Genomic DNA, 25,840 nt, shown 5'->3' on the forward strand with positions numbered 1-25,840 from the left:
TGACTGGGAACTGAGGCGCGTTGCGCTAAGGCCGTATTCACTTGGCTCCGGTATTCAACTGGAAAAAGCTTAAGCCACCCAGCACCAAAGTCTCTCTCTCACAGACTCTCCTTTTCTCTCGTCGTCAGCAACTTGTCCTTCTCTCAAACAAACGAACATTCAAGGGGTTTTCCACCGCACTTTACCATCCATTTCAGTAACATGAATGAAGCGGGCCGGGTGGAAAAGCGTACCAAAACAAAACCAAGGAAAATCTTCGGAGTCACTGAGAGGGAGAGAGAGTGTGAAACAAGCGGGCGTTCTTTGAGAGCTCGATGGAGATTGTAAACAAAAACAAGTGGTTGCTGCTGGATTTAGTCGTTCTCTTGGCTTTGTTTTGTGTGCTGGAATGTTTTCACATAAATGAGGGAATTGTTCTATCAGGATATAGGTATAGAAACAAGAGATGGGGCCGTTCAGATACCACGTGGACAGAAAATTGAAATTTTTGACCCCCTCCTCCCCCCTGGACAAGCGTGGACATTTGGCAAACCCCTACCCCCCTCCCCGGATGTCCACGTGGACAGATTTGAAATATTTTTTTTTAAAATACTTATAATTTGACAGTTAGAAAACACCACTTTTTGCCTTTTTGTTGTGGAAATTGCTGATTTTGAAAAAACCGTATAAGAATTTCCTGATACAAAAAAATTAAATTTCTAAATTATCATATCAGCACCAACATGTGAAAAGGGTATAAAAGACAAAACCCGATTTCAGTGGATTCAAATAGCCCTATATGAGCTCCATTTAACACAAAAACCGTTTTTAGTTTATCAGTTTTCGTAAGATTTATAATGCATTTTGAGCAAAGGATCTAAATAATTTAGAGCCTAAAAATGACATTATCCTCACACAAATTGTTTTATACACCCTTTACTCCACAACAAAGCAAACGATATAGATGCAAAACATTAAAATGGGAAGAATACGGAAAGCTATTCACTCACTCCTATAGAGAGAACCACAAGCGTTTGTTTAAAAATAGGGGACATTTTATCTGCACTCACACATATGAAACAAACAGTACAAAGGAAAGGGCGTATAAAACAATTAGACGAAATTCATACTCCAGCAAGGTTCTTTAAACAATTGCAAGCTATTTTTCCATGTTAATACCTTCGTATCGATAAAAACATATTTAGAATGATCCTACACACCGTTTTGATCATATAGACTTGGAAGATTCCTCGTGAATTTTATTTAGCGATTTTAAAAAGGTTGCAAAATTTTCAAACGCATTTTTCTCGAAACGTCATAAATGAACATAAACCCTTTTCACGTGTTGGTGCTGATATTTATCACATGCTTTCAAATAGCTACTAATTTTGTAAACTTAAACTGGAAAGCTTTGCCATTTTAAGATTTTGATTTAAACATCTTAATATTTATTTACCTTTAGAAAATATTTTAAAAGTAAGTATGTCCACGTGGACATGACCCAAACCCCTACCCCCCTCTCCGTGGACAAGCGTGGACATTTCCATACCCCCCTCCCCCCCCCCCCTAAGTTGTCCACGTGGTATGTGAACGGCCCCTTATGAAACATTACGCTATATGTGCCAAATTCGAACGGTTTAAGAAACAAAATTACCTTTTAGTTTCCACTATAACATGACCAATATTTAAACAGACACCATAAATACGTTTTTATGTTCTAAAATTATGATAAAATAAATTGATACAAAACAAAAGTGTTTTAAAAAATTTATTTAAAAAAACGAACACAAACAATTAAGTACTCGATAAAGACAAAAAGATGAAAAATTTAAAAAAAATTTAAAAAAAACAATGCAAACAACAGACTAAAAATAACAAAAAACAACTAAAGAAGGTGAGTAGATAGTAATTTATCTATGACTGCTAAACGTAGAATTACGCAAGTTTTTCTTGTCAATGTATAGCTTGTATAGAAGAAGTGAACTTATGGTGTATTTACGTTATGATCAACATATGACAGTGTCAAAATGGCAATATCTGAGTATACAAATTTAACCTTATAACAGAATTTTACCATGTGACATAATCTTTTCACGAGACATATCTCATCTGAGCAAGCATTATGATCAGTCCATGTGACATAATCGGACCATGCAACATAATCAGACCATGTTACATCATTCAACCATGCAATATAGTCGACCATGTGACATAATCCGACTATGCAACATAATAGAACCATGTGACATAATACAATCATGCAACATAATCGACCATGTGACATAATCTGACTCTACAACACCATCGAGCATTTGATTTAATCTGACCATGCAACACCATGCAATTTAATCGACCATCCCAAGTAACCAAAAGTTCCATAAAACAGGCTCTTAAAAGCTTACTCAGCCTTGTTTGAGGGCTGTATAGCATTCTATACAGCTTAAAATTTAAGTTCTTATCGATACTTTCAAGTTCCATATTCAAAGCTGAATAGAAGGCTACTCAGCCATGGTATAGTGCTTTGAATAAAAAAAATTATAGAAAAAATGTTTGATCAAGTTTTTTCCACTCTCAAATCTAGGGCACTCAAATTTGTATTTCTTTATATTGCTTCGGTTTTTTTTACAAATGTAATACTTACGTGAAAAATTTGCTTTTTACAAGATTTGAACCTGATGCTGCTAGATACGAACTGAACACATTACCTTTATACCATAGCTGTTGCCTAGGTTGTTGTATTCAAAACATTATTTTAAAGTTAACAACGGGTTATTCTTTAAAAGTAGGCGGGATAAACATGTAAACAATCCGTTTAAAATATTGTAAACAGAAGGTATGAAAAGACGAAGTTTTATCACCCTTCAGAAGAAATAATCCTTCGTACAGATTTTGTACATTCGCTCATTCTGCATCGGCAATCATTCATGTGCTACGTAAGTTTTAAATTTGTTTCCGTGATATTTGATATTTTATGTAAAACATTTCTTTCAGGTTGCGGCTTTAAAAAGCAAAAACCAAGTTGAAACCAAGAACAAAAATCCCCAAAATTTATCATCCAGTATGTGGATAGTATATTCAGTTCATTATTTTTTGGCATTCCCTGGTGGAAATTCTCGTGTTGAATACAAAAAATTGATTACATTCAATCGGTTTCAAGAGTGTCCCTGTCCATCAATGCGATGATTTTAATGCTTCTGCTAGGAAAAGCTGCCCTTGGTTAGTGGATCTTCAGGGTGTTGGTAAAGCCGATTTCGCTGTTGCTGATGCTGTCATAAGATCTGCTCCCGTCGAAGAGGGAACAAAATATTGGAAATAGAAACTCGATGGCATAGGCATAAAATGTGAAAAGTTTCAAACATGTAAATAAATAAATCTTTTATTATACCTTGACAATCTGATCTCAAGGAATGGTAACCATAATATTTTAGTATTCTTCCCTATTGCTGAATCTCAAGAAAGATAAGGCTGTTACATACGAATGTAATATGTAAAATAAATTTGGTACAAATATTGTAGCTTTATTTTGTCTTTTTATTAAAACTAAATCAATTGATTTATTAAAACACGTGGACGATTTGATAGTCAAGTTTTATAAGATTTTTTCTGAATGAAAACCTCTGTTGAAAATTCAGATTTTCATCTTTTTATTCAAGCAAAGAATTGCGATATCATTATTAATCACATTCAGTTTTTTTTAAAATATATTGTCCTTATTATTCCTTATTTTTAAGCGACATTGTGAAATTTTATGAGATATAAATATTGTCAAAATTTTAAAATAATGTGAAATTTATATTTAAAATAATATTTCAAATTGATGTCATCTTTCCATTTTGATCAAAACAGTTGATTTATTTGTGGGTCAATTCGTTTTTCGTATATTGGTATCTCTGATTTTCTGTTATTCATTGCATTGAAGTTCTTTTGAAGTTCTTCATAGAACCAAAAGGTTCGTAACAAGCTCTGCATGGAACCAAAAAGTTCTTAAGAAGTTCTTCATGGAACCAAAAAATTCGTAAGAAGTTCGTAACGAAGCACGATAGTCCAAATTGAATCTTGGATTTTTTAAGGTACTTGGAACGCACAGAAATGTTTTATGCTATTTGTATAGACTTTTTATGTTCATTCAGAAGTCCAATTCAAGCACTTTTTTTCATTTCTCTCGAGAACCTTTAACTCAGCCAAATGTGAACTTTTAATGTACAAGATTAAGTATCTATGCGACTTTTGGTTACTTGGGCATGTGGCATAATCCAACCATGCAACATAATCAGATCATGTGACATAATCCGATCATGCAACATAATCGATCATGTGTCATAATCTGACTATGCAACATAATCGACCATGTGAAATAATCAGATCATGCAACATGATCGACCATGTGACATAATCGGACCATGTGACAAAATCCAATCAAGCAACATAATCGGACCATGTGACAAAATCCAATCAAGCAACATGATCAACCATGTGACTTGATCGAACCATGCTAAATTTTCGATCATGTGACATAATCTGACAATGCAACAAAATCGACAATGTGACATAATCAGACCATGCAACATAATCGTCCTTTTGACAAAATCCGATCATGCAATATAATTGCCCAAGTGGCATAATCAGATCATTCAACATAATCCACAATGAGACCGACTGAAGCCGACAGAGAAACGAGAGGTGCCGTTTACCGAGCAGCCAGGGTGGCACTTAAGCGAGCTATTAAAACAAGCAAAGAAAACTGCTACAGAGCGTTATGCCAGAGCGTAGATGATAACCCATGGGGCCAAGCCTATAGAGTTGCACTGGCGAGATTCGGTGGCCCAAGGTCGCCGACCGAAAAGTGTCCGGAAAAACTGAGAGAGATCGTTGCACATCTTTTCCCGCAGCATGGCCCGACGCAGTGGCCACTTTCCCCGTACGACGCGGGTGCCCACGACATCGAGCCAGTAACGAACGAAGAACTCGTGGCTATCGCTAAGAAACTTGCGGTGAATAAGGCCCCTGGTCCGGACGGAATCCCAAATGCAGTGCTGAAGGTGGCGGTACAGACCATTCCGGATACCTTCAGAGTGGTGCTACAAAAGTGTCTCGACGAGGGATCTTTTCCCAATTCGTGGAAAACGGCGAAGTTGGTGCTACTACCGAAACCTGGGAAACCCCCTGGGCATCCATCATCATATAGACCCATTTGTCTGCTGGACACCCTTGGTAAGCTACTGGAGAGGATAATATTAAACAGACTTATTATCTACACAGAAGGCGGAAGTGGACTGTCGGACAGACAGTTCGGTTTTCGGAAAGGGAGATCTACGGTGGACGCCATCCGTATGGTGACAGAGTACGCGAAGCGCGCATATAAAAAGAAGCGGACAGGTGTTCGTCACTGCGCCATTGTGACGATCGACGTTAAGAATGCCTTCAACAATGCCAGCTGGGAAGCGATTGCCAAAGCGCTTCACAGGATGCTTGTTCCCAATACTCTCTGCAGGATAATAGGAAGTTTCTTCGAAAATCAAATCCTGACGTACGAAACCGAAACTGGGATACGATCTACTGCCCTAACAGCGGGTGTTCCACAGGGTTCCATACTCGGACCTGTGCTTTGGAATGCCATGTATAATGAGGTGTTAACGCTGAAACTACCAGCAGGCGTGCAGATAGTCGGATTTGCTGACGATATCATGCTCATGATTACCGGCGAAACAATCGAGGAGGTAGAGGACCTTGCAACGGTGTCCGTAGAAAGGGTTGGCATCTGGATGGAGGGAGTTAAGCTTCAGATAGCTCACCATAAAACTGAAGTTCTGCTCGTGACCAATAAAAGAGTTGTGCCGCACATGGAGATTACTGTTGGAGGGTACATGACATCTTCGAAACAGCAGCTGAAATACCTTGGAGTAATGGTCGACCATCGCTTAAGTTTTGGTGCGCATGTCAAATACTGTTGCGAAAGTGCATCGAAAGTCATAGATTCATTGGCCTGGATTATGCCGAACTGCCATGGTCCAAAGAGTAGCAAGAGACGTCTCCTTGCGAGCGTAGCACTGTCGAAACTACGATACGGAGGAGCGGCCTGGAGCTCCGCGATAGAGGTAGAGCGCAACAGATCCAAATTACGGAGCACACATCGGTTGATAGCCATGCTAGTTTCCATATCAGCAGATGCAGCTTTTGTCATCGCGGGCATGGTTCCCATCGACATAACTCTGGCGGAGGATATGGAATGTTACAAAGCAAGAGCTGTTAGAGGAGTGCGTAATATTCAACGAGCAGCGTCAATGCTCAAGTGGCAGGAGCAATGGGACGCATCGAACAACGCAAGATGGACGCATAGGCTAATCCCGAGACTTTCAGACTGGGTAAATCGGAAGTATGGAGAGGTCAACTTCTACCTGACGCAGTTCCTTTCGGGTCATGGGTGCTTTAAGCAATACCTTCATCGGTTTAAGCTTATCAGCTCGCCTTATTGCCCGGAATGCGTAGAGATGGAGGAATCGGCAGAACATGCTATCTTTGTCTGCCCTAGGTTCAATTCAAGGCGTCAACAACTTCAAAATTTGAACGCTGAAAACATAGTGAGTGAAATGTGTCGCGACGAACAGTCATGGCGTGCTATAGTCGACGAAATCTCGCAAATCATGCGCGATCTGATAAGGATCAGGAAAGATGATGAACGGAGAGAGTGAGATAGTCAACCAAATTTGACAAGCTAATGAAAGGTCTTGGGCCTCGTATGACACTTCAATTCAAAAGCAACGCGATCTTAGGGCGCGGTATAACCCTAATCTGGACTCATACGTGTGGTGGGACTTAAAAGGTCTCACGTACTCAGCTACGATCTTTCCTGCAGCAAAAGGAAGCGGAGATACCATTCGGGGTGGTCGTGTCGGGATTCTAGCTTGGTAGTTTCTCAATCGGCCATGCCTTGGTGGTTAGAAATCCTGCGAAAGTGGTTGCTGTGACGGGCGCGAGTTACTTTGAAAGCGTTACCTAACCGGCACACGTTTCGAGGTCCCCGGGATAGTGGATGCTGTGACGGGCGTGAGTTATTATGAAAGCGTTACCTAACCGGCACACGTTTCGGGGTCTTCCGTACCAGTCTGAAGTTGGCGATAGAGGGAAAGGAGAAGGAGAAAAAAGGAGAAAAAGGATAAAGCAGAACGGTGATCAAGGAGAAATTGAGGAAAAATTGAGAAAGAGGAAAAGGGTGAGATGTATAAGTGCATGAGCACAGCCTACCCCTTGATGTAGTATTATACACCCAAGTATTTTGTTTTTTTACATACATTTTGGCAATGGACAAGGATTTGTTGAGTTTCTATTTTTCAACATATTGAAATTTAGTAGGATTTCAAGATTTATGATCTTGCTAAAAAAGAAATTCTAGCAAAATTCATATTCTGCCGATTAAAAATTTTCTGAAATCCAAAAAACAATAATTGATTGCATAAATTAGTGTTTCAAGAATCGATTAAAACATGAAAAAGTTTAATATTTGGAATTTATTTTGTTCTAGATTGCTCTAAGCTCATCCACATAAAGATTCGAAGCCATTTCGTATATGTGGATATTTACCAGTTTATAAACTCTTTAATGAATTTCTTGTTTCAAATGTCATTTTACAAATGAAAATAGTACACACAATTTTAGAGAAAATTTAGAAATTTAATTTATGGATAACTCCACATTATTTTTCCTGAGCTTTTTCACATTCAGTGCAAGGCTCAAAACAAACTGTTAATGATTCTAAAAATGCATCTACACATTTCAAAAACTTAACATTCAAGAAAAGTGATTGTAAATAATTGCTATGAATTCAAAACTGACTGTACAATTCTGAAACTCTGAAATCTTATTACTTATTCTTCTTCTTTTCAAAATGATAAAATTCGAAAATATCGTATTATTATTATCGATTCTGGTTTCGATTTTTCAATTTCTAAATTTCAATTAAATAAGATTTTCAAAATCTTATTCTGTGGTATGAAGCTTTTGGATTTATATTTTCAATAGTTTTCACTTAAAGTTTAAACTAACATTCTATATTAATAATTCTTTTCTAACTGAACCGAATGAAATAGCAAAAAAAAGAAAACAATTGGTTTTTTTTACTTTATGTTCTCATTATTCCTAAATAATTGAATAATTTTTAAATATAATCAATAAAATAACATTCAGGGTTGGTTTATAATAGTTAATACTATTTTTTTAAAGAAAAGTGTTGATCAATTGCGATTTGAATAACCAAAGTTTCGATTTTAGATTGGATTTTTTACTTTCTAATGGGCTTCAGGATTTCTGGTGGGAACTACTGGGAAAAAATGAAAATATAGGCAAAATTTTGGTGCCTATGTTTTAGAAACTCGTTTTAGAAGATTTTTGCGTCCTGAACTTGTTTTCTATTTGTAAGACTTTGTCAACCGCCTATAGTTAAAGGGATATGACGTTAAGAAGATTTCAGAATTAACCAGTTTAGAATAAAATCAATCAACTGATGAAGTAACAAACCCACATGAAAAACAAAAAATGAATTTTATTTTCCATTTCCCCTTTCGGCAAACTCCCGGAAAAAAACTATACAGATTTTGTCTAGATAATCTTGTTTCAAAAATACAACGCTTTGGAAAAATCTAGTTTCCTTTTTTTTTTAGAAAATTAAATAGATGTTATTTAAAACTATTTCTGCTATCACATAAGGGAATTTTGTTCAGTCAAGTATTTAATAGGTGCTGAAAATTTTAACCTATTTAACAACTTTGTTGAAGACTTCAAACCTTTTTGACTTCAGCTTTTAAGATAAACATGAATCCTTTTGGGTCGAAATCATTTCGCAGTTCCCGTAACGGGGAAAAATAACAAACTTAATACTTGTATGATTTATACCCAGAAGTTAAATTTACTCAAGGTGAGAGCGCCGATGTGGTCTAGCGGATAGGCTGGCGCGAGTCTGGTTTTGGTATGCCAGGCGTACTGGGTTCGATTCCCGGTATTGGCAAGAAAAACTTTTGGGTTCGAATCCCGTAAGTGGCCGACAGGTAAGATGTGTTTCCTGATATAACTGACTATATAATAAGAATGTTCAATCAGTTGCCAGCTGGCCAGGTAAGTACACGGATGCCGGAATACCTGTAAGTAAACTAGCCCACCTGATTGACTCATTCTTTCAAAAATAAACCTACATCAACACAATACATTCATCCATAACAGTTCATACGAAGCCATGGGATCCGGGTATAGTGTAAGCTGCATTGGAGATTTGTCGAACTAATTAATCTAAATAATGCATGTGAGCACATACTTAGGCAGAAACCGCGGTAAATCCGTGCACCCATGGTGGATTACCAAAAGGAGTTAAATTTACTCAAGGTTTCGGGAAAATTAAAGCTAAAGCCTTTATTTCCCAAATCTTTGTGTTATTTTATACTTATCCAAAAAAGTGCACACATTTTGAACATAATGTTTACCTATTTTCAAAACGTATACCGAAATCATCAACTGATAGAAAAAAAACTTATTACAATTTTAAATTCAGCGAATAAGTAAATAAGAAAATAAGCAAAAATCAGCTTTCACATTTCTTGCATCTCGGAAAATATAAATTCATTTGTCTTGTTTTATTCATGAATATGCATTTTGAGTTCTAGAGATATATTGATGCATCGCAAAAGCATTAAATTCTTCATGTTAAAGAGCATCATATTAAAAATATCATATAAAAATTTTATCCCGTCTTGGTTCTGACAACTCATAATAAACGCAATAGTTAAAAACAAACATAATCCCCTTTTGTTACTGGATTTTAGAAATCTAGAGAAGAATTTGCTGTTTTGCAGAACTTTGGAACGAAATAAAATTAAATCGGATTAAAAATTTAATAATCAATCAGCTATTTGCTGAAAATGTTATTAGTCTTCGAGCTGATTCTGCAGAAGAATTACTCTTAAAAACTATCAGCTTTTATCGTGAGCTAAAGACTAAATGTTCAAAGACCATCATACTGAATGCCCGAGTAAAAGGAGTATGCCCATGGATGACGGTTGATGTTCGGCAATGGATGAAAATAAAAGATAACTTTTTCGCAAAACACAAAAGAGATCCTTTCGTTGCAAACACACGCCATATATTACAACATACGTCAAAAAAAACTAAACTTGTGCTAGCAAACCGCGAAAAAGATGCACTACAGCAATCTATTCAACAGTTTCGACAGCAAAAATATTTGGAAATGTTCAAATAATTTATCTGGTAAAGGATCAAAAGAGCATGATTCCGTAAAAGTTTTGATCAACGGAGATATAACACGTCACGAAAAGACTTTTGCTGACATTTTCAATACATACTTCAGTAACATAGGTCCTTAGTGAGCCTCCACTTTAACGAGCTAGTGAAATACTAATCAACTGCACGAGTCAATATTTTTGGAACATGCTACCGAACAAGAAGTCATCACGAAGATACGAGATCTGGATCCAAATAAAAGAGCCGGGCCAGATAGAATACCCGTAAATTTTATTAAAAATCATTTTCTATTCTTCTCTACGAGATATTTTTAATGAGAGCCTCTCTACTACATAAGATGGGAACCGATAAACGAAAGAATAATCGTAGCCAGATTCAGAACACGGGTTAGAAACCTTACAATGGTCCAGTGTTATGCGCCAACTGACGTTGCCGATTTGCAGGAGAAAGAGCAGTTTTACAGTCAATTGAACAGCGTGGTTGAGAGAATTCCGAAGGGTGACATTCAAATCCACTTAGGCGACTTCAACGCAAAGATTGGCTCCGATAACCAGGACTTTGAGCGCATCATGGGGCGCCATGGCCTAGGACAGATGAGCGAAAACGGAGAGCTGTTTGTAGAATTTTGTGGCAACAGCAACATGGTGATCGGTGGATCGCTCTTCCCCCATCGACCAGCACATAAGGCCACTTGGGTATCCCGAGATGGCCGAACAAAAAATCAAATTGACCACATCTGCATCAGCCGAAAATGGAGAAGGAGAATTCAGAGGTGAAAAGGGCATACGTTGAACAGCTAGAATCCCGAGCCTCGGAGCTGCCGACAGACGGAACAGTCGAAGAACAGTGGTGTGGAATCAAGAATGCCTTTAAATATCACGACGAGCCATGGTACTCACAGTAAAGTTTGTGGAAGACGAAGTGAATGGATGTCGGATGAAACCTGGAGCATGATCGATGATCGGAGAAAGGCGAAAGTCGGAATTGAGCAGACATGTACCGGGTCAGCCAAAGCAGCCGGCCGCTTACGATATGCGGAGCTTGAAAAGGCAGTTAAACGAGCTTGTAGACGAGACAAGAGAGCCTGGACAAACTCGCTAGCCGAAGAGGGAGAAAGAGTCGCTGCCATTGGAGATATCCGATTATTATATGATATTTCTCGCCGCCTTAGTGGTGCAGGGACTAATGCAAGAATGCCGCTGAAAGACCGAGCAGGTCAGCTGCTGACAGACCGAACAGATCAGCTCAAGCGTTGGACTGAGCATTTTGAACAACTTTTCCGAGTTACAAATAGCAATGGCCAACAGAACCCGCAGCTCGAGGCGCCCACGGTAAGTCGCATTAATGGCGTCAACTCGAAAGCGCAACGCTACGAATAATACTGGAACAAATCAACGAATTCCAGGACTCTCTTCTGCTGGTGTTCTTTGATTTCGAAAAAGCATTTGACCGACTGAACCACGAAAACATCTGGGCTGCTCTTAGACGACGAGGGGTCCCAGAGAAACTTGTCCATTTCATCGAAACACAGTACGAGGCATTTTCGTGCAAGGTCTTGCACGACGGTGTCTTGTCCGAACCAATCCCGGTAACTGCTGGAGTGAGACAAGGATGTATCTTATCACCGCTGCTTTTTCTCATCGTAATGGATGAGATCTTGACTGGATCGATTGATTGTAGACAAAACCGAGGATTGCCGTGGAATCCTTCAGCGATTGAGCAATTGAACGACCTTGACCTGGCAGACGATATTGTTTTGCTCGCCCAAACACAACAAGACATGCAGAGCAAACTCGACGACCTCGCCGAAAGCTCCAAGGCAGCAGGTCTCAAAATCAATGTCGGAAAGACCAAGTCGATGGAGATCAACACAGGAAATCCCTCCAGTTTCATGGTAGTTGGGCAACAAGTTGAGAAAGTGGAGTGCTTCCAGTATCTTGGTAGCCAGATAACTCCTGATGGTGGTACCAGGAAAGACATCGAAACCCGGATCAGAAAGGCCCTATTTGCGTTTGCGAGTCTCCGAAACATCTGACGCTCACGCCAGATCTCTCTACGAACTAAGATCAGAATCTTCAACTCAAATGTCAAATCCGTATTGCTGTTCGGGTGTGAAACTTGGTGCACATATGCGGTGACGACGCGAAAACTGCAAGTTTTTGTGAATCGCTGCCTGCGGAACATCATCCGCGCTTGGTGGCCTGGCAACTGGATCTCAAACGTTGAACTTCATCGCCGGTGTCATCAAAAGGCGCTAGAAATCGAAATTCGGGAACGTTAGTGGAGATGGATTGGGCACACGCTGCGAAGAGATGAAAACGAGATTTGCAGAGAGGCGCTTGACTGGAATCCAGATGGGCATCGAAGAAGAGGCAGGCCCAAAAGCTCGTGGCGGCGAAGTCTAGCCGCTGAAATTCACACAGTTGACGAGAACGTTGGCTGGCAGCAAGTGGAGACGCTGGCTCCGGATCGCCAGCAGTGGAGATCTTTTATCTCATCCCTATGCGTCGGTCAATCGGCGCCGGACCCTTAGGTAGGTAGGTAGGTCTCTACTGGGAAATATCCGGAATGCTTACAGGTTGCTAAAATCATTCCGATACATAAATCGGACTCGAAAAAGATACACAAATCCGACTCGAAAAAGATAACCGCCGCCATGTTTGCCACGATATTATTCAAGAAATTAAATTTCGTTGCCTACCTGAAGGCGTTTTAACTATAAGGATATAAAAAGTTTTTTTGATAAATTTCGAAATTTTTGATTAGTTTCGCAATAATAAATGATTTTTTGCCAAAGTATGGTTAGTTTGCAAAAATTCTTTGAACATGTACCTAATTAAAAATTTTATGTTTCAATTATTATATTCTGTAGAATCATTGATCCATTTCTCACCACCCTTTCGGTATGGTGCAAAATTCTGTCCACAGGTTTTAGGTGGCTGTTTCAGTTTTTTGCAAAAAATATAATCAAAATAGTTTTTTTTATCTTATTATGCCTTTTTGATAAAACGTAAATCGGATCACTGAATCGTCGTAAACTTCCAATTTGGTTCTTAGATGATTGGTATCGCTGAAAATGCTTAACTGGTGCGTCTTGTACAGTTTTCCCCTATCTACTCCCTATCTTATCAAAAGATAATGAAGGATGGAAACAATTAATGAATGAATTGATCCTGTGCGTGTGTATATAAGTCACGGCAATTTTTTTTATTTTCTTGTATCTGGGATGAATTATCAAATAGGTTGAAAATACCATAAAATGTAATTCATTTTTTGCTTGAATTTTTTTTATGTAGTATCATTTAGCCCGAGCGCTCTATTCTTTATATCAGGGACGGGAAAGCAATCATGTCATCTCTGGTGCAATGCACATTTCAGCAAATTTTCGGCACATGTTTAGCTCCGATCGGCAATGAAATTTTTCAACCTTTTCTTAGGGTGTAGATTCACTTCTTATTTTAGACAATTCCCGGAAAAACAAACATTATAAATCTATTTTTAGTCTAGTGATTGAAAAGATGCACAATAATTTACCGTATAGGGTAGGGTAGCCGAGCTGTTAATAAGCAAACCAGGAAATTTCGGATCAATCAAGCCCACACACGCCCAATTTGATTCAATAGTTTTATTGTTATTCTCTTTTTTACTTATCATTTATTGATGTCGATAACAGAATGCCCGAATCATTAACTTAATGATCCATTAGTTGATTTTTGGTTTTAAAGAGTTTTATGATCTCGTTACAGTTGCGTTTTTTTTGTTTTTGTTTTTAGCAGTGGATGTTATTGTTTGTTGAATTTATTTATTTCAACACTTTTTCAATATACAGATGTTTGCTGTTTATTTATTGATTTTGCATACATTTACTTAGCCTTCTTTGTTTTTTTTTTGTTCTTCTGCAGTGTTTTGAACCGTTGCGTTCCTAAGTTTTCGGTTTCGGCAAGTTTTCGTTAATTGTTCCATTCTGTCAGCGACTGACCAATAAGCAATACATCTTGTTTGTTTTTGCTGGTGTTAATTAGTAGCATTTACTAGCCTAAATGTAATGCGCGCGCCTCGGCCTCCATGTTTCCTTTTTTTCCTCTATGTATGATATTCTCACTTTTCCTTCTGCTCTACTCCGCTTTACCTTTGACACAGCAAATCATTCACCGGGGCCTTTATGGGTGTTTTTGTTTTTCTGTTTTACCTTTCCTGGGATTTGCTTCATTCAGTGTGAGTATGCTAATTCTTTATCGCTCTCATTGTTACTTTCTTCGATTTCTCGAGCTTTAATGTGTGATTAATGTGCGTTTTTTTGCTTGTTGCTGTTGTTGTCTTCAATGCAGAGCAAATGATAGTAAAAGTTATCTCGAGAGGCATTGTTGATCAAGTTGTTCTCGATTTGGTTTAGTCTTCGATTATCCGCGTTTGCAGCGTGCAATGAAGGGGTTTAAATAGTACACAACTATTTCACACTTGAAAAAACGGGTGGTGTGTTTTATGTTTTATTGTTATCGATTGGTTTTCAATACAAAAAAAAGCCTACACAATAAGAGTAATTGCTTTTACAAATGACGATATGAATAAGAGGGGCGCCGCGTTTCGAAAATCAAAAACTGATTTGCAAAAATACGAAATGCAAAACTTGCATGCTCATGTGCAGCATGTTATCGAATGCATGTGGGTTGGTTTATTTTCCCGTGTGTTTTACTTCATTTTTAAATATCCGTTTCAACGATCAGGCACTCAAGTGAGAAATCAAATTTGTTTGAATTCCTTCCAGGTGAAGGTGATTTTAAGATTTCTTTCTGTTCTGTTGTATGGAGAGTAACTATGATCGGGTGATAATAATCCGTTTCACAAATCAATGAGTGTCAAAAGTCGTGCGAAAGAACTTTATTGTTAGTTTCCTCCTCTCGTGTTTGGTTTTGAATGTTCGGGATTTTTAAGTATGTTTTTGTTTATACTAGTCGTAGTTAATTTCTCAACTTGTCCATTTTATCACATTGTTTAAGAAGTTTTTTTTCGTTTATAAACTATATTATCAACTTTTTTCTTCTATTTGTTGGAGACATTCCGTTTAAAGTTTAGTAAACTTGTCTATTTAATACTTGTTCTTGTTTATCTTTTAACAGATGCTAAAACATTAAAAAGTCTCGAGAAGAATTTCGATGTGAAACAAAGGAAAAAGGCAAACGCTGTAACATGTTTTTTTTTGGTTAAATTTTTGTTGTTGCTTTTCAAATATCTTTTCACTGTCGAGCTAAGTAGCATTTCTAAGCAAAATTAGGGACCATCTTGGGCTACCTCGGTAATTATTGTTCTGATTTAGAAACTATCATATTGTTCACTGCCTTTAGCTGAGTTTTTTGTTGTTGTTATTTTCACTGGATCTAGCTTCTAGGGAATGTAGCCACTAGAAATGGTGATGAAACTTGGCTAATTTATACTGTTGTTGTTTTAGGTTTCGGTTGGGCTGTATATTTCTTCCTTCTATTGAACTGGATTCTGGGCTTAGGGTTACTACAGCAGAAGCTTTCTAGTTCTATGGATACATCTCTACACAGTTAGATAATATGTTAAGTACCTACTACTTTTCAAGGTATCATTGTTTATGAAAAAAATTAAAACGCCTTTAATTTTTTTAAATAAAGAGCAAATGAAAAAAAAGTTCTCTTAAATTAAGTTTAACTATTAATTTTGATTTTCCAACACCGAAAAATTATTTAGTGTTCAGATTTCTGAACTAGGATAAAATTTTTCAAGATTTTATGTCTGAATTCAAATTTCAAAAAAAGGGCTTCATTATTCTAATCTTTTCAATCAAAGCTCTTCATTGTTAATTCTCGAAAGAAGGTACTCAACTTACTTAACATAAGCTGATAATGACAAAAATGACCCACAATTACAACAGTTCTAGCATCAACTTCTCACAGATTTCAAAATTCGTCTGCTTTTTTTCTGTTCTAAAAAAGAGAATTTCATATCAATTACATATTGTACCTACAGAATCAGAGTTCAAATTTAGAATTTCAATACATTAAACTTCAAGTTCTCAGCAATATGTTCTGAGATCTCGATGCTGAGTTTATAAAGAAAAAAGAAATATGAGTTTTTCTGACTCAGAAATTCTGAGTGCTGGACAAGGCGTTAGAAATTCTGTTTTAAGTGAAATCTCATAATAACACTCCAATCTGCGTGTTACATTTGAAATTTGAACCCTTGCTTTGTTTTGATTGAAAAAATTGGAACTCCTCACTTAAATTTGAGTTTATAAAAAAGAAATATGAGTTAATTTTAACTTCTGTGCTGGGCTAGACGTTAAAAATTTGTTTGAAATCTTACAATCACACCCCAAACTCCTTGTTTCATTTAAAAGGAACTCCTCATTTTGAATTTGTAGACACGAATGCCATAATGCTGGTAAAGTGTCAAAAATAAAACCTAAAAAAAAATTGAATTTGGATTTTTGAAATATTTAATTTTTATTCACTTTATAACATTCTGCTTTAAAATATGAAGTGATTCCCCTAATTTTTTTTCGGGAATTTAACAGCAAGGCGACATTCATCTCTAAGGCCCTTCCTTTATTTCTGAGCAGGGGTGCCAGGTGGATTTGACAAAAATCAGGACACCGCTATGAAAAAAATCAGGATTCTTCAGGACACCACTAAATTGATGAAATTATCATGTATCTCTGCTTAGATTGCATAACTAAAGGCGAAATAAAGGTGCTGAAGATGTCTCAAATTATGCAACTAAAGCGAGAAGAACCTTGGATGGCCTGATGTCAATATCGAAAAACACTATTTAAATATCATTTAACCCAAAGATTAAAATGGTTCAACTGTTTTATTAAATATTTGTTTGATTTTCTTACCATTTAACAATGAGTTTAGTTATAGTTTAGATATTTTTTGAAAAATCAGGACAAATCAGGACATTTCAGAGGACATTTTTAAAAAATCAGGACAATTCAAGCGTTTTTCAAAAATCAGGACGGCTTCTCGAAAATCAGGACAAATCCTGAAAAATCAGGACACCTGACACCCCTGTTTCTGAGTCCTGAGCAAAGGTGCCAAGTGGTTTTATCAAAAATCAGGACAGCACGATTAAAAAAATCAGGATTTTTTAGCACACCACTAAATTGATGAAAATATCATGCAGCTCTGCTTGAATAGCATAACTAAAGGCGAAATACAGGTGCTGAAAACGCCTCAAATTAGGCAACTGAAGCGAGAAGAATCTTGGCTGGCCTGCGGTTAATATCGGAAAACATCATTTGTACCAAATATCATCATCGGTTAAACTGGTTAATCTATTTTATGAAAGATTTGTTTGATGTTCTTATCATTTAGCAATAAATTTAGTAATAATTTAGATATTTTTTAAAAGTCAGGACAAATCAGGACATTTTAAGGACCATTTTTCTAAAATCAGGACATTTCAAGTGATTTTGAAAACTCAGGACAGCCTCTCGAAAATCAGGACAAATCCTGAAAAATCAGGACACCTGACACCCATGGTCCTGATCAGTGTTTTCAAACGCGTGATTTGATTTACAGGAGAAAAAACTTAGAAGATAAATTACAATCGAGAATTTCCAGAAAAACTCGAACTTTTAAGTTAAAACTCCCAAATTTTCAATTTTTAATCAGGTATCGTAGATATAAAAAAAAATCGTTATTCGAAAATTATAATCGGTTCGGAACTGTTATACGAATCAAGTAGTTAGTCACTGATCGATTTTAAGTATGACAGCTCACTCTAGCGGTCGCTAGCGCAAACACAATTGCCTTAAGAAATTAAATTTTCAAGTTATCATTCGAGATTCGATATAATTTCGATATTTTGGAATACCTAATTTCTAATTTTACGTTTTTGAATTTATATAGGAAATTTCAACCTTCTTTTTGGACTTTTAATTTGCGATGTAGAGTTCTGAATTTTGTTTCTGATATCTGAAGTTTTTAAATGAAACGATTTTCAAAAAATCTCTATCACGAAATTAGTTTTTTAGAGTCAGAGAAAATTTTAAGTAAATAACATATTGTACCTACATAATCAGAGCTCGGATTCAGAATTTCAAAGCACTGAAATCAAAGTTCTTAGCTATATGTTCTGAATTCTCGGCGCTGAGTTTATAAAAAAGAAATATGAGTTTATTGTAGCTCTGAGAGCTGGACTAGACGTTAGAAAATCCTGTTTTAAATGAATATTTTCATTTCAAATTCTGACCCTTGCTCTGTTTTGATTTTAAAAAAAATGGAACTCCTCACCTCTTTTTAAATTTGGATTTTTGTAATATTTTGCTTTCAGGAATATACCACTTTATAACATTCTTCCTTAAAATATGGGGTGATTTCATTTATTTCCGCTTCCTGAGCAGTGCTTTTAGTGTAAATTTTCAAACATTTATAATGATTTGATTTACAGGAGAAAAAACTTTTGAGATACGTAAAATATTGATAAATAATGAGAATTAAATCTAAAATTTCGTGTTTTATTTGAACTTTTACGTTTAAATATCTAGATTTTTAGTTTTTAATCAAGTATATTATAGATAACAAAAAATCGCCAAAATCTAGAATCGGTTCGGAATTGTTATACGAATCGAGTAGCTAGTCAACTGCTCGATTTTGAGTATGACAGCTCACTCTAGCGGCCGCTAGTGCAAACACAATTTTCTTTATTTCAATTTTCGAGCTACCATTCGAGTATCGATATATTTTCGATATTTTGGATAACTGAATTCCTATTTCCACGTTGTTAAATTTATTAGAAAATTTTTGGCCTAATTTTTGGACTCTTGATTCGGGTTCTCAAATTTTGAATCATGTTTCTGATATCTGAAGTTTTATACGAATAGTAAGTTGAAAATTCTCTGCCATAAAATTTGTCTCTCAAGTCAAATAGCAGAAGGGGGATTTCAATTAAGGCCCTCAGAATCTGAGAAAGATGAGCGCCAAAATCATCGATTTAGAGTTAAGCTAATAAATCGTTTCTTCTTATCTCAATTTAAATCTGCTGCAAAACTCAGATTTAAATTTTTAACATCATTTCGATTGAATTAAAACTGTTCGTATTAAAAAAATAGATGAAAAATCGAGCATCCCGACAACTTTGAAGCGTGTTTTCTCGAAACTATCATTTGGGCACTAATCTTCCTCTGATTCTGTGGACCTCAATTTGAATTTTTGGAAATTCTGATTCTAAGTTTGGTACTCTACTTTGAAAAACCTTGAATCCCCAATTCCTAATTTTAATGAAAAACTTTATTTCTGAGGTGAAACCCTTAATTATCCATATTTTTTAATTTAAAAACAATTTTTGAGCTACCATTGGAGTCTCGATATATTTTCGATATTTGGCAAACTTAATTCCTAATTTAACGTTGTTGAATTTATATAGAAAATTTCACATTCCTTTTGCAAACTTAATTCGGGATCTAAAATTATGAATTCTGATTCTGATATCTGAAGTTTTTATACGAAAGGTTTGTTGAAAATTCTCTACCGTGGCATTTTTCTGTAAAGTCAAATAGCAGAACGTGGAATTCAATTGAGGCCTTCAAAAGGAGAGGGAGATCAGAGCCTAAATCATTGATTTTGAAAGTTTACCAATCGATTCTTCTTATCTTATTATACCTCTGGTGAAAAACTCAGATTTGAATTTTTTTAACACCTTTTCGATTTTAAAATCTGCTGGTATTCAGAAAATATATGAAAAATCGAGCACCTAGACAACTTTTTAGCGAGTTTTCTCGAAACTATCATTTGGGCCCTTATCTTTCTCTCTATTTGATTCTGAGGGCCTCAATTGGAATCCTCCGAAACTGATTTTAAACTAAGAGACCGCGAATCCTCAATTCCAAAATTAAATGAAAAATATTAAGCTCTTAACTAACCTTTAATTATGCATTTTTTCGAACTAATATTTTCATCTTACAAATTTTTCGGCAAAGTGGATTTCAAAATCTGAATTTAAAATTTTAATCTGTACTCAGATTTACAGATCTTCTTTTGGATTGTGAAATCCAAACTTGGATTTAATTTACAAATGCGGTTGATTTTTTTAAAATTGGAAACTTAAGGTCTCAATCTAAATCTTATTCCTATTTTTTTTTTGTTTTTGGAGCTATCCATTGTCCAAGCTATTCCGAAATAAGGATTCTTTATTCAGGATTTGAAGTTTAAATTCTATATATTTTCATAGTTTTTATATTTGTATGTAAAATTCTGAAATTGGATTTGAATTCTCATTTCTTGATTCTACATTATTAATTGTAGACACTGTTGCTAAAGAACTTCCTTCTGAAATTGTAACTCTAGTGAGTTATTCTTAAATGCGAATCCTCAATTCAGAACTGAGTGTTTCATTTATGTTTTTTGAATTTAGATGTTTGAATTTTCATTTTATGTTTTTAAATATGATGTTTTTTTTAAATTTAGTTTCTGAACTCTGATTTTGAACTTCGCTTTAAACATTTATTTCTTCACTCAGAATTCAAATTTTTAAACTTAGTTTTTAATTTGAGCACTAAATAATTTATGCTGAATTGTGTATCTGGATTTTTAATACTTAGTAACCATACTAATTTTTTTGTTTTTGAAACTTATTTCTTTCCGATTAAGGCACAGAAAACGCCTTTCCGCCTTTTCGAAATCTGGGCACTTGCATTTTTTGAACTAATATTTTCATATTGCAAATCATTCTGCAATTTGGAATAACAAATCAGAATTAAAAATTTTAATCTGTATTCAGATTTACAGATCCTCATTTCCAGGAAATACATTATTTATCATAAAAACTGTTGCTAAAGAACTTTATTTTGAAATTTTAACTCTAGTGAGTTATTCTGAAATGAGGATCCTGAATTCAGAATTGGATGTTTCATTTCTGTTTTCTGAGTTTTTTAATTTGAATTTTTATACAATGTTGATGTCTGATGTTTTTTTTCAATTATTTTCCTGAACTTTAATTTTGAACTTCTCATTAAATATTTATTTCTTCACTCAGAACTCAGTTCTAAACTTATAAAAATACTAAACTTATACATCAATCATTTTAAATTTGAGCACCTCTAAAACTTATGAATACTTAGTTCCATACTAATTTTTTGGTTTTAAAACTTATTTCTTTCCGATTCAGGCACAGAAAACGCCTTTCCGCCTTTTCGAAATCTGGGCACTTGAAAATTTGATTTGTAACTTTTAAACGGTGCTATGTCATCTGTTTCAAATCAATTTTCAACGTATTTTTTGGATGTCGGCATTTGAAATTTTACACACTTTTTGGAAGATTTTTTATTCGAGTTAATACGTCAAAAACTCAAATAACTGAGTTTTTTTTTCCAAACTCTGATTCTGAAATTATTTAGCGAAAATCCCTAAATTAAAATTTTTTTGCCAATTTCTGAAATCAGAAAATTTACAAACCACCGGAATTTGAAAAACAAATTTTGATCGATACCCTGAAAAGCCTCTCGTCAAGCATATGATTCTGGATAAGATTCATTTTTCTGTTTGTTTGTTTGTTAGCTCTTCTAGTTCACTATGTACTAAATAGTTTCCCCGTTGTCGTCTCGCTGTCGTTTTTTTTTTGTTACAATTTCTTATTACATTACCCAACACTAACTACATACTCTCAACAACATACTTTTTTATGGTACAGATTTTCTGGTTCCCGGTTTGTTTTGTTTTCTGTTTTATCCTTTTTGAATTTGTTTCTCCTTTGTTGGTAGGAATTAAGCGTAATCCTGATTTTTTTTCTTAACAAAAACGGATAAACTTCGATTTTCGGAAAGCAAACTAAGAGTGTTGTGGTTTCCGTTTTTGTTTTTTTTTGTTTACAACATTATTGGGGGTGCGCACACACGCTTTGCTTTATGGCAGTTTAGTCGGACAATTGAACTTATTTCGGTTACAATTATAGGTTTTCATATAAGTACAGGACAAGGTTAGTTTTACAATTAGGTTTTTTAAAGAGTTGACTTAACTTCTGGGGATTAATTGAACAAGTTTTCTCCGAGGGGTTGTGTGTATTGGTCACTAATTTCTCGTTCTAAAGCCTAGTCCACACTAGGCAACTTGGACTGCAATTTCGGTTGCTGAGACTTGTTTATGTTTACATCTTGGTTGCTGAAGGTCTCCCATACTAGTCGGGAGACATGAGACGAGACGAGTGCAAATGTAAACATAAACAAGTCTCAGCAACCGAAATCGCAGTCCAAGTTGCCTAGTGTGGACTAGGATTAAGGTGTTTCATAATAATTGTTTTGTTGTTGTGTGTTTTTAAATCAATGTGCTTCAGTGTTGTTTGGGGTGATGTTGGGTGCCATTCTCCTAATAAATAACAACAGGTGCGCCTCTATTCGTTTTCTTTGGTATTTCATCTCTGTCTCTGAGTGGAATTAGCTCTGGTTTTGCCCTCCGGGTGTCAGCGTGTAGGTGTAAATTTTTGTTTAAAGATAAACTTTGCCCTGTGGAGAGGAGGTTTTCGTCGCAAGCAATCTTCTAAGTAGTTCGTTAGGTTCAGCCTTGTTTTAAGCTTAGCTTTGTTTTTTTTTCTTTGCAATAAACGAATAAATTTCACTTTATTATTTATAATTTGTTTCACTATTTATGAAGAGAGTTATCATCGATTTCAAAAGATATGCATTATGCTTTACAAAATGATTTGATCTTTGATCATATTCACTTAATTTCCCTTCCTTTTCTGAACTTCTGTGCCTTGCCATTGTTGATTTACTTTTCAAGTTTTACTCGACCCAGTCCACTTTTTAATGTAGTTACGAATTCCTACAAATAATGATATTTTAACAATCAGTCGGTATTGTTTGACGAATTTTATTTCCTCTTGTTTCCAAATTAGATTTTTGATTATAATCTTTCTTTCCAACTTTTGAATTGCTCTGCTGTTCGGGGATTTTTTTGTAGTATCACGGTTTTGCTTATAGTTTTACATTGATTTTGACACTGTCGCCGGTTTTGTGTAGCGAGAGGTTTGGACAATTTGAATTTTAGTAATACAAATTAATAAAACCTATAAATTTATCAAAACTTTCAAGAAGCCTTTTAAGAGGAGTCACTCGAGCAGAACAAATTGGTTGCTGAGGTTCGATACGAGTAGTTCATTAACTGCTCGAAGCGATGTTTAACAGCACTCTCTAGCGGTGGCTAGTCGAAGCACGCGGAGCTGTGTAAAACCACAGTTGATAGACTGTGGTTTTCGAGCTGTCTACTATGATGCATTTTTCGAGCAGAAAGTTCATACAAAATTTAATTTTTCACCGTAATAAATAATACATTTCTGAAAACCCATAAATCTTGAAGATTTTACAAGTGTTATTCGAATTTGATTTAAGATGATTGAATGGGTTGGTCAATAGATTATACCTTATTTCGTTCAAAGGACTTTCAGTAAATATAACAAAAATTCTAATCATCAAAAATTAATTCGAATATCTTAACATTGATGAGAAAAATTCGAAAAGTTTTTGAATTCCATTTGTAAATATCAGTAAAGATATAAACAAAACCAATACCATGACTAGAAATTTACAGACATTTTTGACATGTCGCTTAGAATTCACATATAGGTTCTTTAAAACACCTAGAAGTATCTTAACGGTGAGTTAGAAAGTGTTAAGCGAACGTTTTCGACCTTCTAGGAAGAAGTTGCATCAAAAGCGCTTAGAAGTTCCGTTATCGATAATTTAACCTTTCAAAAATCGATGGAAGCTCCACAGTAATTTTTACGTGACAAGAGTCACCTGAAGCTACCGTTAAACATTTGAACATGTGAACTTCGGAGTTTCATCTTGTAGTAAAAATGCGACTTTTGGTTGCTTAGGAATCCAGTGTCTCGTCAGAAGGGTTGCCAACTTTTTTTTTCTTCATTCAATACGAACTGAACCCCGTTTAATCTGCTCGAGTGAATTCTCCAAAAAATACCTTTCGAGGCTTACGGTAGTTTTAGTAAACAAATTAAGCTTCCATAACTTGTTTCTCACTTTCCTGTCTACATTCGTATCGAAATAATAGCATTCAACAGTACCTTCTCGACCCTATAGCGACGTTTCGTCCACACCTCCTCTTCCTCCTCCTGTACCTGCTGCCACTCACTTCTCGCTTTGTTACAATAGTGATAGTTATTTCGGACGGTCTCCGCCACCGCCTCCACCCTTAGATCCCGGCCACAGGTCCCGCACATTATCGGTGAAACCGCCACCTCTTCCAGGACCCTGACCGTAATCTGCTCCTCTATTCCTACTCCCTCTCCTAGACCTCGCTCTACTACTCCGGAACCTCGCTTCGATATGTCTCTTTTCTAGCATGCCACATTCTCGGGCAGTGGGTTCTCCGTTATCCGGATGGCGGCACCGGTCGTTGCGCTCACCGGCAGATCGTCGTTGTTGTTATCCGAGACACTTCCTAGGGTTCCCCCGACGATGATGACGTTGTTTCCGTTGAGCTTATCGAACTCTTGATTGTTGTTGTTGTTGGACGTTTCGTTGGCATTGTTGTTGTTGTTGTTGATGGTGTAGTTAGTTGTTGAAGTAGTAGTAAGGTTTTTTGCATGCGGTGAAAATGTTGGTGCTGCCTCAACACCATTAGTACGATTAATAGCTGTAGCTGAATAAAGCGAGGTGCGTGTCTTTGATGGGATGATGGTTCGCAAATGAGCTAGTCGGTATAATTTGACGGTATTTATATTTTCTCTGCATTTGGTAGAAAATATACACTGATTACATTTAATTAATATGATTCCGCACAATGTGACATTGCAGTAAGTTTTTCTTGTACGTATTCTGTCTGATTGAGGTTAGTTTTTCGTTCTGATATATTTTTCTATCGAAGAGTTCTCACTTCAGAACTCGCAAAGCACACAATTCAATTTTCAATCTAGAAATATGCTTACGAATGAGACAGAGCTAAAATGAGCATTCGAGAAATCAAAAAATTCAAAAAACGTACAATCGAAAGTAAGAAACAGTTGGCGTAAAACAACCAAATATATAACACAGAAAATATCACATCTAATCTTCGCGGGCGAAACGGTTTTGTTATTAATTTGGATCAATCTCACGACCCTCGGCATCTGGGCGTCATGCTAATCAATGGATATTTTCGACTATTGCTTAGCCTAATCATTGGAAGCTTCCGAAACAATTTGTTCGATCGATCATCCCGAAGCGGTGAGAATTGTATCTTACTTTAAAGTACAAAAGAAATGAAAATGAACTAAATATTGGTACGTACGGTAAACAAACTATACAAGCCAAACTGTTCGAAACGGAAGAAAATCAAGTTCGAAGGAACCGAAAGCAAATCTAGTGCAAGCACTGTTTGATTGCGAGGGGGTGTTTATGAAATCTACCTGTTGAGTTGATACACGATGACCTATTAGAATAGTTTTGATGAAGATTGAGGTGATTCCTAATTTGTGCTCTTGTTGGTGAAAATGAACATGAATTTACATTGGAAAAATTTTGATTATTTATAAAAACGTTGAACATGTTAAAAATGATAGCACTAATTTTACCACAAAAATTTACGCTTCTCTGAGACATTTTGACATTTTGTTTAACCAGGAGTACAGTGTCAATTTAACACTATTGGATGGTTTGCAACTT

The 25,840-nt window shown here is 36.0% G+C and overlaps 1 protein-coding gene across 9 annotated transcripts in view; it reads right to left on the bottom strand.

Annotated features, from left to right (window-relative positions):
• Positions 1-13,831: 13,831 nt before the first annotated feature.
• Positions 13,832-25,840, bottom strand: part of LOC129748107 (protein NDRG3) — a 214,119-nt gene continuing 202,110 nt past the window's right edge. For 7 of the 9 annotated variants that reach the window (XM_055742592.1, XM_055742595.1, XM_055742584.1 and 4 more), the window contains one exon: positions 13,832-24,803. In XM_055742592.1, coding sequence (XP_055598567.1) covers positions 24,535-24,803 — 269 coding nt within the window. In that variant the 3' untranslated portion in view covers positions 13,832-24,534. Of the gene's footprint in view, positions 24,949-25,840 lie in introns of all 9 variants that reach the window. The other 2 variants (XM_055742593.1, XM_055742588.1) reach the window with 2 other exon arrangements.

This window comes from Uranotaenia lowii, chromosome 2, assembly GCF_029784155.1.
Source record: "Uranotaenia lowii strain MFRU-FL chromosome 2, ASM2978415v1, whole genome shotgun sequence".
Lineage (NCBI taxonomy): Eukaryota > Metazoa > Arthropoda > Insecta > Diptera > Culicidae > Uranotaenia > Uranotaenia lowii.